General features: G+C 39.9%; 1 protein-coding gene across 6 annotated transcripts in view; it reads left to right on the top strand.

The window, feature by feature from the left end:
* Positions 1-20,116, top strand: part of ARMC3 (armadillo repeat containing 3) — a 140,643-nt gene that overhangs the window by 56,619 nt on the left and 63,908 nt on the right. For all 6 annotated transcript variants that reach the window (XM_089776736.1, XM_089776735.1, XM_006119527.5 and 3 more), the window contains 3 exons: positions 64-247; positions 8,306-8,458; positions 8,580-8,685. In XM_089776736.1, the coding sequence (XP_089632862.1) occupies positions 64-247; positions 8,306-8,458; positions 8,580-8,685 (443 nt within the window). The remainder of the gene's footprint in view (positions 1-63; positions 248-8,305; positions 8,459-8,579; positions 8,686-20,116) is intronic.

The raw sequence follows: 20,116 nt of genomic DNA on the forward strand, positions 1-20,116 counted from the left end.
TTGGTAGAAAAGTTAAAGGTATTTTTAATCCTCATTAGAAGGCTTTTTATTTTTTTTCACTAGGAATTTAATGATCTTCACGTGGAAGCCCTTGCAGTGGTAGCAAATTGTCTTGATGATGTGGATACTATGCAACTAATTCAGCAGACAGGAGGCCTTAAAAAGCTACTTTCATTTGCAGAAGTGTCTGCCATTCCTGATATTCAGAAGAACGCAGCAAAGGCAATTGCTAAAGCAGCTTATGATCGTATGTTAATTTTCAAAGTTCTGTGCTCTTTTCTTTACGGAAATCCTGTGTGGTGAATTTTCAGCTAGCCTGAGGGTCACTTCTCAGCATGAGAATACAGTACTAATTGTGCTAGGAAAAATATATCCACAAACGAATTGCAGTTTCAAATCTTAGTGGTCAAACTAGCAAACAGTTACTAAATTGGATATAAAAACTCTAAGATTTTGCTTTGAGTTTATTTTTATTTGTAATACATGGGGACAAAATGCTTTCAAAAAAGGAACCTTGGTCTCTGAAAATTGGAGCCTTTATCATTTATTTAATGATTTTAAATACTTGCTATCACAAGCATTTTTTGCCAGAAAATATTCCATATTGGCTTAGTGGTTAAACCTGAATAGAAATAATTGGGCTAGTTCCCTCTCTTAAACCTACAACTGCTCATCTAAATGTCAGGAAAATTAAGGTGTGAATTCCTGTTGCAGGGACATAACATAGTTTAAAATGGCCTGCAGATTAATAATCCCTGTGGAATTATGTTTTTTTTTCTTATCTTTCTATAATTATTCATAGCATGGCTCCTATTTTTACAGATAGTTTTTTTAAAATTCACCCTTGACTTGAGAATTATGCAGAACATATTCATTGCTTTTGCCTGTGAGGATGCTATTTAAATTAGTGTACATGTGAAAATACTTCTGGTGGGGGAGTGGAGAATTATTGCAGTGCCTCTGGGAATGAAAAATAGTGTGGGGTGAGTAAGGTCAATTCCTTAGGTTGTAAACACCTCTGAGGAGGCACCACCCTCTAAGGAGGCTGACATATACTATTTCCAACTGGGTCTCCAGAAAGTAACAAGCAAAGAAAAGGTTTTCAGTATAAAAGGCTGAGTTTAAACAAAAAGGGCTGCCTTTCTGACCTAGCAGACAGTTAGGACCTTCTGTTCAGCAGGGGCACTAGTCCATGGAGAAGTGTCCTATCTATTTGCTGAAACAAAACGAAGGCCTTGTGTTAATTAAAACTTATCTTTTTATTCAAAAAGCTCTTTCTTTGTCTTCTAATCTCTGGAAAGCCTAGCTGGAACCAGTATACACAAACCACCTCAGGGGTGGAACTTTTCTGGAGTTGTTTAGAATCTCAGGAGTAATAACTGTCTACAGTTTTAGTTCTTATAGGATATGTGGTAACCCTCCTGTATGGAGTAGCACATAAACCTATGTAAAGCATTCTTGAAAGTAAAACAAAAGTCCCCAACGATACAGCACGAGGATGCAATATCTGTCAAATTTCCCCCATAAAGAAGTGGATATAATTAGGATGCTTATTTAACATCCTCAGGGAAATCACAAGTTTATTCCCTGGGTGGAATGTCTGCAATGCCTTTTATAACTCAGCAATGCACATAATAAACATTCTCCCCCGATAGCCAAATTTCTTTATCCTTTGAGGTTGGACCTTGGAACACTGGTGGCCTAAACTCAGTTTTGTTGAGTCGTGGAGAGAGAATATTGCTGTTGTAAGTTGAGGTGCATGGCAGTTCCTTGTTCCCTTGCTCATGGTACTTTATATTTTCACAGACCATGAGGCAATCACAGACTCCCCCTTCTTTGCAGTTATCTCCAGTGTCAGTTCCTTTGTTACCTGCAGAGTGTACCCATCCCTTCTTCTCCCAGTCACCTGCTCCATTTGCATTTTGGCTGGTGTGGTCCCTTGTAGCATTGGGGCTAACTGAGGGACCCAGTTCACCCATTCTTCCCTAAAAGCCACAATAGTCTTTCACCAACAGGAAATAAATGAAATGTCTGCTAGCTCACCTATAACTAATACTTCTGGTCTCCTGGGTCTGTGTGGAAGTTTTTGCTGTGGATAGAGTGAAGGGTTTTATACTGGGAATTTTAACCCATGTGGGCAGTAGCTTAATGTGAAAATTATAAGCCATCAGTGAATTGGCTGTGTGACTCACCCCTGCTCTAAAGGTTGAGTTGCACAATGTATTCTGAGGTTGGGGTAGAGCTGACCTTCTGAGCACTGGCACTGGGCCTCAGTGGTTGGATTGGGAAATCCCAAGCAAAATGACCCAGCTAGACACAGATGGGACATCATTTTTCCACATCATTCCCAGAGCTTTTCAGAGAATGCTTCCCTCCCCCACCCCTTCCATCTCCTAGTGTGGGTCTCTACTTGGGCACAATCATTGTTCCTTGATCCCATTCCATCCTGGTTTGGTTGTCTATCAAACCCAATCCGGCTGTCTGCATAATGATTTGTCAATTTCCAAGCTATGATTATATCTCTAGGATATTTTGTCATTGCTGCAACCTCTGCAGTACTGTCTCTTTAGTCCCTGCAAGTCCTGTAGAAGGAAAGAGGGAGCTCTTCTGGCTCCTTCTCTGCAGGGGATAACCCATTCTGCTTCAGATTCTCTGAATGCAGGATGGTTTACTATCTCCAGTTTCTTCACATAATACATTTAATTTATGCACATTTTATAAACATATAATCTAATTTAATATATTGTTAGAAAAAACCTCTTATTCCCCTCCCTTCCCCCTCAGGTTCTTTCTTGTGTCCTCATCTTGCAGGTAGTTCTAATTCTTCTCATAACTTCCTTCATTTGATGAACTGAATATTTACACTTATTTCTATTGCAAATGCTGTATGAGTAAAGGGAACCTGCCTCTCCAGTCCACACTATGGATCTCTGTTATATTTTCTGCTCTTGTCAAGTCCATTCATGGAATGGCTATGAGAGTTCTGTACATTACTGATTGGCACTGTAGATTGGAGAGAAAGAGACTGTCAAGACTTTTATTATATATTTTTTCAGTGTTGCTATTTATTATGACATTCTGGGGAAAAAAGGAACAATAAGAATATAAGCACCATTTTTCATAGTCCTATGACAGATTTCCATGTACTGCATACCGAGTAGATTACATATGTCCCTACTAATACAATATATTTTTATTTCTTCTTTCACACACTCTTGCATATAAACACATGCCTCTCTTCTTCCCCTGCTGTTTTATCTATCTATCTATCTATCTATCTATCTATCTATCTATCTATCTATCTATCTATCTATCTATCTATCTATCTATCTATCTATCTATCTATCGTTCTAACATCTACAGTATAACATTCCGAAAGCACATTCTAACAAGAACTACTCATAATATTTTACTGTACCATATGCAATCTTATATAATTGGATATAGCTGTCAGTGACTATGCATCTTACCTTTACTTTCAATGCAATAAAAGGTGTCAGCATAAAGACTTGCTCTTGTCTTCAGGCTATAACATATTGTACAAATGAAACAAGTTAAAAAATAGAGGTTAGAGAAGAACATTAAGACTATTTACCACAAAACTGTAGGATTTAGGGTGTTTGAAAGTTAGATGAAGGGACAGCATGTTATTCTGGGCTAGTGTGAAACCTCTGTCCAATAAACAAGCTCCTAGACATGGCACTAAGGAGAAAAAGAGGTATTAAATACATTGTAGCTAGCCTTGTGATCTAAAGTTAACTTCTCAGTGGAAGAAAGCATGGAACAGTAGCAATTACCAGGAACAGAGTAGGGGAAAATAAAAATCAAGAATATGCAAGTATGTTTGGAGGGATTTTTTTGTACCATAAAGGTATTGAACATCCAACATTTGTAAATTCATTGCATAAGTAGTATGCTTAGTGTCTGATACAGTACTCCATTATTACTGTGATTAAAATATAAGTGCATGACTTCTTGGGCAAAAATCCAATAGAGTACATTATAGCTCTGACTCACCATGTGACTTCATCATTAAAATCGGTTATATCTATACAGTAATCTGCCCTTTGCAGGTTTGGTGAACACAGCTGGATTTTCAAAACATTTCCAGCAGAGAAGAAGAATTATGGTCTTACATTAAAATGGAAAATTGTATTTCTTTTATGATGATACATGTTTCTATTTTTGACTGCAATGGTTAGCTATAAAACAGAGTCAGTTTCTGAAATAAGTAGTGTCGGCAGCTGTCACTGAAGTTGCTTTTTTCCTGATGGATATGATGCTAGTAAACACTTTTTTTGCATGTCATCCTTCAAAAAAGTATTTGCCTTAGCTTTTCTTTGTTGGGAAAAATGTCACAAAAGGATTCCACTATATGAACAAAGCAACTTAGGTGGCACAAATATTGTATTAATATTTGGACAGCATTTTAAGTTGAGTCCTCTGTTTATAATAAGGCCAAACTGGCAATTTAATCACTGTGCTATTAAAGTTTGCTTTGTTGTACAACAAAATTCTGAACTGAATAACATTTCCTTTTCAGAGCTTTTATTTATTCAGTTTGTATTTGACCCTGATTCACTGTTCTCTCACAAATAATGCAGTCATTTATATGAGTGCAAAGTGAGAACAAAATGGTCTTAAAATGCTGTAACTGTAATTTAGCAGTATTTTCATTCACTTTGCCCTGCTTTGCTTTGGTATAAATGATTACACAAGGTGCAGGGCAATAGTGTATTGGACTCTTTGTTCCTAATTTTGGGGTAAGAAGGAGAAGTAGAAAACAGACAGACAAACAAACAGTAGTTAGTCGGCGGTGGGCTCAGTGCTCAAAAACTGGGTTTGGTCTTCCACACTCTTCTGGTTGCTTGTGTCTGATTGCCCTGGTAGTATTAGATCAATATATTCAAATGATTTCAGGGTCGAGAGATTTTTCACTACAAATATGGTGTTGGCATCTGAATGTGAGAAGTGCTGTGGTGAATAATGACGCTTCTTTATTGTACATAAAAGGCATAATGAAACTCAAATGGACACACTCATGCAAACAGAAATAGTCAGCCAGAAATATTTGTCCTTAGACTCATAGACTTTAAGGTCAGAAGGGACCATTATGATCATCTAGTCTGACCCCCTGCACAGTGCAGGTCACAGAATCTCACCCACCCCTCCTAGAATAATCCTCTCACCTATATCTCAGATATTGAAGCCTTCAAATACTTTGAAGACCCCAAGATGCAGAGAATCCTCCAGCTGTGATCTGTACCCCGTGCTACAGAGGAAGGCGAAAAACCTCCAGTGCCCTTAGAATACAATTGGAAATTTAAAATGTTCATAATTCATAATTTTCTTTATGCATGTAGTATACCATAAAGTCAAATAAAAATCTGCTTTTAGATTATTTGTAATTCTTCGTAATACATATTTGAAGGGCTGTATTTACTCGTTTAAAGGAACTATTGCACACTATTAATGTTTGCCTTCATATAGACAATAAATCTCTTTTTACCTGTTTCCGAGGGGGTAGCTGTGTTAGTTTATAATTGGAAAAAAATTAAAAAAACAGTGAATAGATTAAAAATAAATTTGCAACCTGGACCCCTTTTCTCCGCACCTCTGAAGAAGTGGGTTGTGCCCATGAGAGCTCGATACCATTAAATTTTTTGTTAGTCTCTAAGGTGCAAGACTATTCACTGGTTTTTATCTTTTTACCTATATATGACAAAATGTTCATCCTTAATTACACATGCCATTTGGAAAAATAAGAATATAATTTTAAAATACATAAATTCCATATGCTTGTAGCAATGATGAATTTGCTATTTCAAAATAAATTATTGAAGCAAGAAGACCCCCAAAAGAGTGTTATTAGGGTTTACAGACTAATTTGGCAAGCAACAGGTCAGAAGCAGTCTTGTCAAATCAGTCTGTAATCGCATAATGCCTTCTTGAGAGTGTTGCTATTCCATATCAATGCCATGCCAAGTTTCTGCTCTTGGTTAAAATTCTCCCAATACTTGCATTTTTGTATATTGTACTTTGTGATTTATATTATGTAACTTTGAAGAATCTAAAATATATAGAAACTGGTTTGTTAGTCTTTAAGTTGCTACTAATCTATTTGTTGTTTTTAAAGTTTTTCCTGGAAAAGAAAAAATAGTTAGCTGTGTGATATGTATGCACTGAGCTATTTCTGAAATAATGAGGCTTGATTAAAAATCTAGTTTTCATTAGCTTTATGCTCAAATTAGTAACTTTTTTTAGCTAAACCACTGGTGGGGAACCTCAGGTCCGAGGGCCAGATGTGACCCCTGGCTTGCCTGGATCCATCCGCCAAGACTCAGGGCCCATCCCCCAGTATTGAGGAGCCCACACTGGTGCTCCAAGCCCCACCCTCCACTGCCCTACTGCGGGGTTGGAGCACACAAAATCTATTAGGCTGGGCCCCTCTAGGCTCTGTTGTGGGAGGAGAATGTAGGGAGTGCCTTTCTCCTTTTCAGTCGGAGGGCCACCTCAGTGAGGGTTTCTTTTTTTGCTTCTCACTTGTGTGCGGCCCCCGACTGATTTTTTCTGAGTCAGTGGCCCCCGACCCAAAAAAGGTTCCCTATCCTGAGCTAAACCAAAGCTATCACAGAAGTTCAGTTTTCATTTAGAAGAACAATTTTAAATAACATTAAATAATACATTTATAAAATGTATTTAAATATTTAAAGTTAAATTAAAATGATCTTGTTTTTTTTCAGTTAGACCACAAACTAAGATGTATCTTGCCCTAGGCTGTAATTTCAGCAATGCCTTTGAATAGTAGTGGCAAAAATGTCAAAAGTGGCTGTGACTTATATATCTGTCCTGTTAAAAGTCAGTGGAACTTGTGCTCCTGAATCACTTATGAACTTTTAAAAAGTGTACCTTATATGCATAACTTTAAGCACATAAGTAACCCCATTGCTGCCAGTGGACTACTCACAAGCATGGGCTATGCACATGCTTAAGTATTTTGTTTGCTCTCAGCCATAGGGTACATCTATAATGCGGGCTAAAGTTGAGTTAATATATGCAACTTCAGCTACGTTAATTGCATAGCTGAAGTCAAAGTACACTACCTTACTGGACTTTTGGCACTGTCCACACAGCAGGAAGTTGAAGGAAGAACATTCTTCCTTCAACTTCCCTTACTCCTTGTGAAATGAAGGGTTATAGGGTTACAGTAAGAAGCCCGTTATTTCGAAATAATTTTGAAATAATGGGCTTGCTGTGTAGACGTGCACTCTATTATTTCAAAATAACGTGAATTATTTCAAAATAAGCGTTCGGTATAGACAAAGCCTTAGTGATTAGACTGATGAAGAGCAGCAGATATGCTGACCAGTGCTGCTTTTACTATGGAGTCCTGTCTCAGGGAGGATGCCCTCTGGTGTGCATTTTATTGTTACTCTGAATGGGGCTGCTGCCAGCAACCTACCAGCTGGGTGAAGTGAGGGACAGGACATACCCTCTAAACTTCAGAACATGCCTATTTTGTGGTAGGTTAGGCCTTCAAGGCTATTGGGAAGGCCTCTTTTGAGCGCTGTGGAATGATCCTGTGTTGCTGTTTGTATAGTAGGAAGAGACTTCCTATTCACTCTTCCTAGCCCCAGCACATCAGTGCAGCATAGGGCAAGATTGAGCTTTAAGTCTTTTGACATTGTCTTTAAAGCTGCATTTTAATGAGTTACTGTACAGAATTTAAAATGCACTTTTAAAATCTGCCTTTACCTTTTGTTTGTCCATATAATACAGTGACTGATATGGGAACCATCAAGTACACATCTTAACCATTCTTTTATTGGCATATTTCCCTTTAAAATCCATGTACATGACTCCTGTTAGCATTAGTTGAGGGAAGAATATATCCCTTAATGAGTGTGGCTGTAGTAAGCAGAGAAAATGTGAAAACTGAATCATTGAGTCTGCACAAATTAGGTGATTTTAAGCCTATCGGAACAAATCCTCTCCTTAATTTGGTTGTGTTCAAAGCTGGTGATTAAAATGCATCCTTTTTATCTCCCTTGCCATTTGACATGGGTCTCTTCCCATGAAAGGGGACATCTGATAAAGCAGGAGCTAGTGTGAGTGCCCTTACCCGACTGTGAGGGAGGAATATAGGTGCAGTTGCTCAGCACTGTGATGCTACATGCCAGGCTTTAGATTCTCATTTGTATCTAAAACAGGGAACAAATGTGTGTGATCAAATTGACATCTTTGTTCCCATTTGCAGTCATAATTCAATCAAGATTAATGATGTTTTTCTTTGTTTGGTGTAAAGCTGAAAACAGAAGAATTTTGCATGAAGAAGAAGTTGAAAAGTGCCTAGTAAACCTTTTGGGTACTGACAATGATGGCACCAAAGCTGCTGCTTCTCAAGCTATTTCTGCTATGTGTGAGAATTTAGCTAGCAAAGATGCTTTTGGAAACCAAGGTGAGTAAATTGGGGAAGAGATGGAATTAGTTTCATTAAACTCAGTTTTATAAGGCTTATATTATCATTTTACATTTCCCATGGTTTTTTTTAAGCAACATATGTACAATTATTTTTAAAGGGATTCCCCAGCTAGTTCAGTTGCTAAGCAGTGACAATGAAGAGGTAAAAGAAGCTGCTGCCATAGCTCTGGCTAATCTGACAACAGCCAGTCCTACCAATGTAAGGTAAGTATGTAATTAATAAATAACTATGTAAAATACTAGTCTAGACTTTCTCCTGTCTGTGTCCTAGATCTCAAGTCAATGTCAGTGAGAGTTATACACACACATGAAGAGAACACAGTATTACAGCTCAGGGGCCAGACTTTAACCTGATGCAAGGAATCTCTTGATGGCAATGAGCTGGTGTGGTAATTCTGTGCCACCCTCATTAGTCCCCGATGTAAGGGAGAAGGTCATGAAATCCCTACTCCATGGTGGTGTCCAGCTGCAGGAACAATTAATTCAGGCCTCTGGCAGCTTTTGGCTGAGCTGACCAAGAATGAGGGGAAAGTAAAATGGGCTTAAATTCACTTTTCTCTTGTCACACAGTCCTGCACCAGCCTTAGATAGGCTGGTGAATTTGATCCTAGGTCTGCAGATAAGAAAGTGATCATTTAGATTAAATGTGAATGTTGGATGAATGTTGTGTGACTATAATTACTTGCCAACTTTATTCCTAAATCAGACTCTCCTCTGAGTCATAGATGAGCCAAAGAGTAACTTTGGATGCATGAATGATACAGCCAAACTCTTCACTGGTACAAGTCAGCATGGCTCCAGCTAACCAGCTGAGAATCTAGCCCTATTTGCTCTATATTCATTTAACTCAAAAAAAACCCTAATCTTTTTCTTAATTAGAAAAAAATTCCAGCCTATAGATACTGAGGTACTGTAATCCATATTGATTCAAGAACAGTTTTTGTTTGTTGTTTTGTTTTTGTTTTTTGTCTCACTTGCAAACCACTGAAAGTAAGTACATTTAATGAGAATGCAGATATATCTTTAAAATTATGTGAATTTGCAGTGTCATGATATTGAGGCTATTCTAGTCATGTGTGGGGCTAATAAGAATAGAACAATTTTATTAGTTATATATTACCGTATTTTCCGGCGTATAAGGCGACTGGGCGTATAAGACGACCCCCTAATTTTCCAGTTAAAACATAGGTTTTGGCCTATACTCGCCGTATAAGACTACCCCCCCTTCCAAGGCAACACCATTTAATAACATCAGATTTGATTTAAATAATTTTAATTAAAATGGTTTTGACTTACCGGTACTTAAAATCCATATTGACTTGCAGCAGCACAGTTATTATGTTCCTTGGCAAAGTTTACAACTTTCAGCTTGAAACTGGCTTCAAATTTCCTTCTTCTTGCTGGAGCCATGATGGGGTCTTTTCTACCACCCACTTACAGAACGTCCCTAATCTTTTAGGTCGCTGGATGTGCGGTAATACAGTACTGTAGCTTCGGCTACATACAGAACGTCCCTGTGCTGATACTGTATGTACCGTGCTGAGCCAATCCCAGCAAGCGGTGTATTCTATTAATGCATACAAAGCCTGCAAAGGTTGTAATAGCCCGCCTCTCTGACTCAGCCAATCCGAGCAGGCTTTGTAGGCATTAATAGAATACACCGCTTGCCGGGATTGGCTCAGCGCGGTACATACAGTATCAGCACAGGGACGTTCTGTATGTAGCCGAAGCTACAGTACTGTATTAGGGCACATCCAGCAGGCTAAAAGGTAATAATAGGGACGTTCTGTATGTAGCCGAAGCTACAGTATGTTTATAACCGGCATATAAGACGACCTCCGATTTTTGGGGGATGTTTTTTAGTATAAAAAGTCGTCTTATACGCCGGAAAATACGGTAGTTCCTTCTTGTGAGTCCGAGAGATTGCAGTCATAAAGGTAACAGCAACATATAAAGTTTTGTGTGACAAGAGCAACATAGTGGCTAACTCAAAAAGAGGTAGCCACTGGGGTAGAAGCATAGCATCTCTGACTGAGTAGACTGCTGAAGAGACCAGGGAGCACCCAGCAGTGAGGGAGCTGTGTGATAGTGCTATAGAGATATTTTGTGGTAGGCCCCTCTAATCTTTTGTCTGTCCTGCCCAGAGGGTCCTAAGCAAGATGCAGCCAAAGGTCCACAATGAGGTGTTACTTCAATTGCACCTTTACAGACTCTTTGGATTATAGGGTCCACACCCCAAACTGAAAGGACAGGGATGGGAAGTAGCTCAGGGCAGAGGATTTAGGCTACACTTGCACTTGATTGACAAAACTTTTGTCATTCTTGGGTGCTTATACCGTTCCCCCTCCCAGGAATGACAAAGTTTTACCACAGCAAATGAAAGTGTGAATGCTGCTTTTTTAGCAGAAGAGCTTCGCTGCTGGCAAAGCAAAACCCCCTTGTGGGGAAGGAAGTATTTTGTCAAGAAAAGTGCTGACAAACAGCATCCACATGTGCAAACTTTTAGCGACAGGTCTGTGTCAACACAGCTTTGTCGCTAAAAGCTGCATAGTTCAGACATACTCTTAGACTCTCTGCTGGGAGTTGCTGCTTCCTCAGAGTCCCCATTCCACACCTATTGGTGACTGAGGCACCTTTGCTAGGGAAGCAAGTGGGCTAGAATTAATCACTAGGTCACCTAGCTCTCCATTACACAATTGGTGGAGAATGAAGGCAGATGTCCTAGTCCTAAAGGAAGTCTGGGATCAGGAAAAACACCTTCTTATGACAACAACCCCTCCCCAACTCTGCTAAAATAGAACATAAGAACATAAGAACGGCCGTACTTGGTCAGACCAAAGGTCCATCTAGCCCAGTAGCCTGTCTGCCGACAGTAGCCACCACCAGGTGCCCCAGAGAGGGTGAACCGAAGACAATGATCAAGCGATTTGTCTCCTGCCATCCCTCTCCAGCCTCTGATGAACAGAGGCCAGGAACAGAGGCCAAAATGAATGGCCAATCAGAATGTATAAGATCATCATCAGCAACAAGTATTTGAACAAATGGGCAACGAGCAACAACTGTTGGGCCACAATTTAGCAGCCCCAGAGCAGCAATAACAGCAGTAGCCTGTACAGCAGGCGGTCATGATACTACAGCCATCTACTACAGCAGAACCAGTGAGCCTCAACTTAGCCCTGGACACTGCCTGTCAGGTTACTAAGATGCAGCCTGGTGATAATCCTGAAGCCTTCCTTGAAACCTTTTAGCAAGTTGCCATGGTGACCTGATGGCCCCTAAACCAAAGAGCTATTTTGCTGGCTCCATGCCTAAGTGGGGTGGCACAACTGCATATTGTGCTTTAGACCCTGTGGAGGCCCAAGAGTATGCTTAGGTAAAGACAGCCATTCTTGGTGTCTGGGACACTTCCACAATGAACAGTATTCTCTGGGACCAAGATGCCCCCTGATTTCCCAGAAGCTATTAGATGAAGATGGGTTCCCAGGTTGCTGAGCATGTCCTGTTTGAACAATTCACCCAGATACTGTCCCCTGGAGAAAAAAAATGGGTGACATCCACCCAAAACCATTAATGACACTGTTCATCTCATGGAAAGTTATCTAGTGGCCAAGACCCCATACTGGCACTCTACCAGGGACCTGCTGGGACCACAGGTCCTATAGCACTGAATGATGGAACAAGTCATGAAAGCCAACACCTTGAGTGACTTCAATCCATTCCCTCCCCACCTGGGCCCAGGAGATCCCAAGGATCAAGAGGCCCATGGAGATCCTGGACTAAAAATGCAGAGCCTTTGACCCATACCTCAGTCTGAGAAACTACCATCCCACTGGAGTTTAAGAAGGCAATATCACTGATCCCCAAATTAGGATGATCCCTTGCAGAGGGGACCTCCCAAATACCCAGAGGAGGGCCCAATCATCACTGCAAAGACCAAGACAGGCCTTTTGCATGTGGCCTTCCAGGGCACTGGTTTCAAGATTGCCTCTATATAGAGTGCAGTTTTGAGAATATTTGGACCCCAGGGGCCTGAGCATGACAAGGAAATCCTGAAAAGATGACGTGCCCCATAAGCATGAATGGATAGAAATGGTGGGGCTTATCGATTCAGAGTGTCTCAGATCCTGGTGATCCCAAATGGCACCTTTACTTAATAATGTGTGTGTGTGTAGTGATGTGAGTCTTACCCCTACATTCAAGTGTCTCTAACAGTGAGTGAGCATACAAAATCCTCATGGATTGCATCCCGTCTTACAAATCTCCTTAAAAAGGGCACCCTCTTCATACAGCATGACCTCTCATGCACCATACATTCAGGGTCTCACAGGTGGAGGTGGGGTCATATCAGCAGGGGCAGGTCCATGTTGTTTTTGGAAGTACTGGGATGTCTGGTATTCTGGGAATGCATGAATGAGCACCCTAATAAGGAGGAATATATGTGATGAAGCTAAGAAATCTAACACCTGAAAAAAAAAGGTTGAAGAGTACCTGTGAATCCAGCTAGCCAATGCTAGGCCTGGAGGAAGCAGAAAAGGTGAGAACTTGGCTCAATTCAGGGCTGACTGGCACAAAGGCAGAAGCTAGCTGCCTCCCTAAGGGGTGGCATCACTAGAAGCATGGTGGCTGGGGCAGACACAGGGAAGGAAGTACAGCATCCCTGATCAAAGGAGACTGCTAAGGAGATCAAGGAACATGGGGTCCCATTTCACATTTCAGTGGTGGCAGTAACTTTAACCATAATTCCAGGGGCTACTACTAGGCTGGGTTTTTTTTTCCAGGTAATAAATGTATATATTAGTTGACAAAGTTCTGATATAAAGAAAGAAAAATATATTAAAACACCAAAAAGCCATATTTTAAGTTTATACATAAGTTCAGAACAGTCAGGAGATAATACAACAAGATATTCTCAATCACAAACTTTGAAACTTTGAAAGAACAAAGTTAGAAAATATATGTGTACTGCACATTTTGATAGGAAGTACCAAGAAGTAACAACAACAACAATACAAAGAAAGATTCTGTGTGTCAGGGGCATGTGCATAAGGGAAACTGTATGTAAGAGCTGTCCCGTTCATAGGCTGGTTTGTGGAAGCTGTCCCAAGCCCTGCTCCTTAGGAAACCCCATAGTGGCCACCTCAACTGTCCTATGGACAGGTCCCAGGGTGGTCCCGGGAATTACCTAGGGGAGGAGCCTGGTGTGGGGTGGCAGCCACGTTATCCATGAATGTGAGCCCCTGCCACATTCTCCATGGCGGCAGGAACCAGAACAATCCTGGAGCCTGATCCACTCCGTCCCACACCACTGCCTTGTCCCAGCCCACTGTGCTCTGCTTCACTGTGGCAGTGAGAAGCAAAGTGCTTCAGCCCCAGGGTGCTCTACTTCCTGCCACCATGGAGAAATGGGGCACAGTGGGCTGGGAGAGGATGTCAGGGCAAAGCAGGGCAGGTTGTCAGATTGCTCCGGCTCCCACAATGAGTGTGGGAGAGAGCTGACCACTCCTTCCGCCCCACGCCAGGCCCCTCTCATACCCTGGTGTGTGTTGCTTGGGGGAGGAGATGGGAAGGGGCAGGGCAATGGCAGGGCTTGGAGGAAGAAGGGGAGCAGGGGTGGGGCCTGTAATGGGGGGTTGCCCTGGGCCCACACCTGGGGACCAGGGAAGGTTGCCCTAGGCCCTGTGCCCCCCCCCCCAAGGGACAGCCATACCGTGTGTGTGTTGGCAGAGTGTGTGAGAGAGCATGTATGTTGGGGCAGTGTGTATGTGAGAATGTGTTGGGGAGTGTGTGAAGGAGAATGTGTGTGTGAGAAAGTGTGTATAGGGGTAAGGGTAGGGGGGTGTAGGAGGCTGTGTGTGCCACCAGTGGAGGCCCACTCAGACATGACCACTTCTTCCATCAGTGAGCTCCCCAAGCACCCTGCCAGCCATTGATCAGCTTCCCAAAGAAGGGGATGCTGCCGTGGCAACTGGAGCTAGGCAGCTGGAGAGCAGCTGGCTGGACACCCAGCTCTGGAAGGGGTGGCTACAGGGGAGCTAATACAAATTTTAGGGTGGCTGTAGCCCCCATAAGTCTGCCCAAGACTTAGGTTTTATATTTTAGCAGGTTTACTATTAGTTTATAACACCATTGCCATCTATTGGACATGAAAAAAATTATTCCCTGCTGGACAAATCATTTTGGAACCTGAATATCGGGTTCTATTCTTATATTAATCTTTTAAAATATAGCTATATCTTATTGCCTTTCATTTTATGGGCTAGTCTATCCATGCTATAGACAATTATTAAAAGTAAAATGAAACTATTTAGATACATTGTGAAGTAATGTAGGATTAAACATGTTAAATATTCAAGCTGATAAGGCAAAAACTGATCTGACTATGTCTCTTATTTTGAATGTTGTTTCAATGTATGTATCATTTTTATAGCTGACTTAGTAATGTTGGTTACATTTTAATGTTAGGCATCTACTGGAATTAGCTTGTAGGAAGAAATAAGCTATTAAACTTATTTAAGATTCACACTATCCACAAAAATGAGGAGAAGAAAGCTTCTGAAATGTGTATATTTGATAGTTTGTTGTAAGTGCAAAATATAGAATTTTCAGCTAATGGTGTGTTTAGGAGAGAACAGAGGAAACCAGATTATTGGGGGTGCATCAAAGGCCAAAGAGAGCTGTATGATGCATGTTTGTGTGACAGAACACAAGTCTAGGTGAACACTTTTGACTTGCTGGGGATCTTATAAATAATAATTAGGGTACTGGGGATCACAACATGTCAAGGTTTCTAGACTAGAGGATTTAAAATTTTTAATTTTCATTTTTAATTGAACTCAGTGGAGTACTCATGTTGATACAATTCTACCCATCTATGGCCTCTCTCACTGTAATATCTGAGCACCTTTTTACTTACATGTATAAGTGTTTGCAGGATCTGGAGCTTAGGTTGTAAAATCCAGATCAGGAACTTGCTACTTGTCATCCAGGCTCATCTAGAACCTGATCCAGTGTTCTCTGATATCATGGGGGGCGGGGGGCGGGGGGCGGAGGGGAGGGGGGAGATTTTCACCATTAATTGTAGTGGGCATTGAATCAAGCCTCTGTTGAAATTCATTGATCTACTGATCAAACTTAAGTACTGGACCACTGTATCTGGACAATGCTTTATAAATAGTAACAAAACGGACTTTCCTCTGTTGAGAATCTGAGCACTGTTTTTGACAAAATGCACTTAATATCCAGTGGTGATATTCCACTGTGGATGACAAGTGCTTAAAAATGCATAACTGTCAAGGGAAGAAACATTGAGCAATGAGTTTGTTTGCATTTGGAATGTTTGTTTTCATCAGTAGCCCAGCTAGTGCCTGCCTGACACACCTAGTAAATGGTAAAAGCATAAAACTAAATATACAGGTATTTTGATTATTAGTAAGTTGTATTTTATTTAGTGTTCTGTTAAAAATGGCCGAGAAAGTGCCTGATGTGGAAGTTACGAGAGAAGGGAAAGTTTAAATAAAGCCCTTCTCTCCCGCAAATCATGGATTGAGTCTGACACACAATTTGTATTCAAATGAAAGAGTTACCATACAAGATCATCTTTTAGAATTGATATACAAGTATCAATGTACAAAAATGCATACTAAAATAGTTAATCTATTGTTGAGTATACATACAAATTGTCAGGCCTCTTCTGAGTGCTAATTTTTTTTAAAGTGATGTGTGATTATAATGCTACAGATTTTATTGATTTTCCTAATTTAATAGTCTCTCTCATAACTGAAGTTTGTACTCCTGAGAGGGGGACCTATAGTACAATTTCACTAGCTGTATTGTAGGAAGGTAATGTGTCTTAATACTGACCCCTAGTGACAATCAGAATGAATTATTTCATATAGTGCTATTCTGTTCAAAAGTAGAAGGATTTTTGTTTGGTTTTGCAGGTGTTTGTTGTTGTTGTTGTTGTTATTACTTTTGCACCCAAAGTCTCTAATCTGCTAGGCACTGTACAAAATAAACATGGTTAGTCCCTGCTCTGAACATTTTGTTTAGTTTCTTTTTATTGTTCTTACATGTGTTCCTCAAAGCTGAAAGAATAGCCTTTATCCAAAGTAGATCAGTCTGTGTATAACCACCTCGTGATGGAATGTAACTTACATTGATTTGTTTTTGTCCAAAAAAGTCTGTAAAATTGCACTAACAAAGTGAATTTGAAACAGTAACTGCTATTCAAAACTGGAAAATACATCAATCTAAATTTCTTAAAAAAAACCAAACAGTTGAAATCTAAAGCTATTTTAGCTTTCAGAAATGGGCAATCATTTGCAGTTTTAAGATGATGCCATGTGACAGACACAAAGACCTCTAAGCTAGGAGTTCAGATTGCCTATTCTTGTGCAATATAAGAAATATTACTCAACCAAATATTTTTTTCATTTGACATACAAATGCTTGGCTATATAGAAGAGTCCCTCCTTTTATATAATGTTACTGTAGCTGCATTGCTAACCAGAACTGCTTGCTGCAGAGTTCTTTGATGGTGCAGAGAAGTTACCCCTGTTGATGACTTTTCTGTTTTTGACTTGGTATTGCTCATCTTTCTTGTTGGCAACAGAGAACTCTTTTATGCCATAGAAAAATTGTTTATCGCTCTCCCATCTTATAGAAACCTTAGCATTATAGAAATATGGGACTGGAATGGATCTCAAGAAATCAAGCCCAGTCCTCTGTGCTGAGGAAGGTTCAAGTAAATTTAGAACATCCCTGATTTGTATTTGTCCAACCTGTTCTTAAATCCCAAACGATCATCCTCTTTATAACACCATTCTTTTTATAACAACTCTTAACAATTTTGAATTCTGTTAACAGGTCTCCTCAGTCTCCTTTTCCTCAAGAAGGACCATACACAGGTTTTTTTAACCCTTCCTCATAGATCAGGTTTTCTAAATGTTCTATCATTTTTAATGTCATTCCACCTTGAGATATAGGTATCCTGAACACCTAATCTGGAGGAGACATTTGTGTAACAGTTGTAAATATCAAACTAATTCAAAATAGCAAAGAGAGTGACTCTAAATTGGGAATATAATAGTTAAGTATAGACCCTATCTAATGGAAGGTGGCAAAATCTGTTGGGCAATTCCGCATTCTTGTCCACAAGCCACTATTAGAGTTGGGAGTCAAACTTATAGAGCAGTACAAGGTATACCTACCCTCTTATTACTGCATGTCATTGTTAGGCTGTTCAGTAATATACACTGACTCACAATTTCTCATTGCAGTGAATTTCTTTAATGAATTAAAGATTCCAGGGCTTCCTGAATATTAAGTTCACATTTGGTAAAAATAAGCTTGGGAGGCAAATTTTCTGATGCTCTTGCATATTTCTTACATATGTATTTATATATTGAAAAATGTAGTAGTAGCACTTTGGGGGTAGGCATAGCTCAGTGGTTTGAGCATTAGCCTGCTAAACCTAGGCTTGTGAGTTCAGCCCTTGAGGGGGCTGGTTAGGGAGCTGGGGCAAATCTGTCAGAGATGGTACTAGATCTTGCTGTGAGGGCAGGGGACTGGACTTGACTCAATGACTTCTCAAGGTCCTGTCTAGTTCTATGAGATGGTATATGTCCATATTATTATAACTTTATGTAGTTTGCAATGACAAGCAGTGGCAATTAGGAAATGGCAGATTTACAGTTGTACAGAGAATCTTAATTCAGCCCTCTTGTGACTCCATCCTTTGCCCTGACTGTTGCAAGAGTCCTGCAGGAAAAAGTGTGTGTGATCATGTAATTAAAGATTGCATGTGCTCAAGGGCTTAGAACTAAGATTACACGGGCAGTCTGAATTCTGGTATTTCCTACTTACTGAGTGCTTGAATATGAAAACTTATTAATATTCTTTTAGCATATTTTATATGTAATTTTTTAGTTTGTTTTAAAGGGAAAAACAAATTCTGTAAGAATCCCTCCATCACACACCAATAGCAGGTTTTGAATCTTCTGTGTAACACTACGGACTATTGCCAGAATTACATTAACTGTTAGCAGAAGGCTGTGATTCCAAAAGGGAAGATGGGCTGCTAAGGCCAGTGCTAAATCTCAGAAAGCCTTGCAGAACTCTGTTCCTTTCTCCTGGAGCTGGGGAAGCTCCTACGTCATTTGGTGCACCCAAAGGAAGAGATGAGCTACTGGGGCCAAATCCTGGGTTTTAGGTGTGGTTGTGGGGAGCTGGATATGGCTTTGTCCTCTTCTCACCTGCCCCCCAATGCTGCAGCTGCTCTGGCAGCTCCCAGACATTTCCATTGCAATGTCTGCTGCTTCTGCTTAGAATGTTCATGTTACTATAATTTTCCAGAGCCACACAGGCAAGCTAAATGTAAATGGAATTTCAAAGGACAAAGAAAAGGCCGTTTTCTAGCCAAAGCGCTTTCTCTTTGCTGCATTTCAAAGCCCTTCTGCAAATAATGGAGGCATTAGAGTTCCTCCAAAAAAGACTGCAAAATCTTTTATTATGTAAAGTGTTAGGCAGTCTAAATAGAGAGTTCCCTACCATCTCCTCCAGTAATATGGATTTGAATTTCAGTATACTCTGGTGTTATAATTGAGGTCTTTGTAACTATTTCAGGTAAATTTAATGACAGACAGATATTAGAATGTATCAATGGGCCTCTAAATGAGTCAGCTGTCCCAGTCCCTGCCAATGAAGGGAGCTTAAGACTCAATTGCTTCAGGACTGCTAGGTTTATTGTCTTTTAAACTAGGTACCTGTCACTTACAATAACACAAACAGTATTTTGGGGCCTGAACCAAAGAATAAATATTTCTTGTTTAATGCTATCTAAATTGTAAACTTATTATTTATTATTTGCATTGTGGTAGCTTGTAGTGGCCTCAGTCAGGGAGCAGGCTACACACATAATAAATAAATCATCATTAATATCTCTTGTACATCACTGACAACAATGTGAGCTATTTAAATGATTTTGTACAGAGTAAATTAATTTATATTAAGCAATAAGTTACTTTTGGAAATTATTACAGGTCAAAGCAAAGACAAGGATTGTGATAACCATAAAAGACATGAATTGCATATTTATTCCCGTGGTTAATTTTTCTGATTATATGACAAGACAAATAAAGATTCAGTAAAGCTCAACATTAAAAAAGGAGGAAGAAAGAACATCCTTTGTGAGGGTTTCATAGTTCTGCTTTGCTGCTGTTTTTCTGAGCTAAAGTTGTTTTAGAGTCAGAAATTATATAATTGAGCTGGATCAGAAATGCCTTGTGTGGAAATGAAGTCATATGATTTGACACATATAGGGCCTGATTTAAAAAAATGAGTGTGTGTAATAAGATGCACATAAATTATGCATAAAATTAGGCAATTATTCATGAAAATTAGGTGTATGTATGCATAAATGGCCAGCTAAGCATCTTGCACACAATCACAGTAATTTTGCACACAAATTGCAAACATTTTGAAAATGAAGTCCCATAAGGAGTTCAGTGTCCCTGTGTGAGAAGATAGCATTTGATTTTTCTGGGCTGTAATTGAGTAAAATCCCACTCTTGTTGGAATACAGAATAAGAACCTAGGAAAGAATAGACTAGATATAGGCTAGTGGTGGAGGTGACAG

Source organism: Pelodiscus sinensis, chromosome 2 (genome assembly GCF_052426305.1).
Source record: "Pelodiscus sinensis isolate ZL-2025 chromosome 2, ASM5242630v1, whole genome shotgun sequence".
NCBI lineage: Eukaryota > Metazoa > Chordata > Testudines > Trionychidae > Pelodiscus > Pelodiscus sinensis.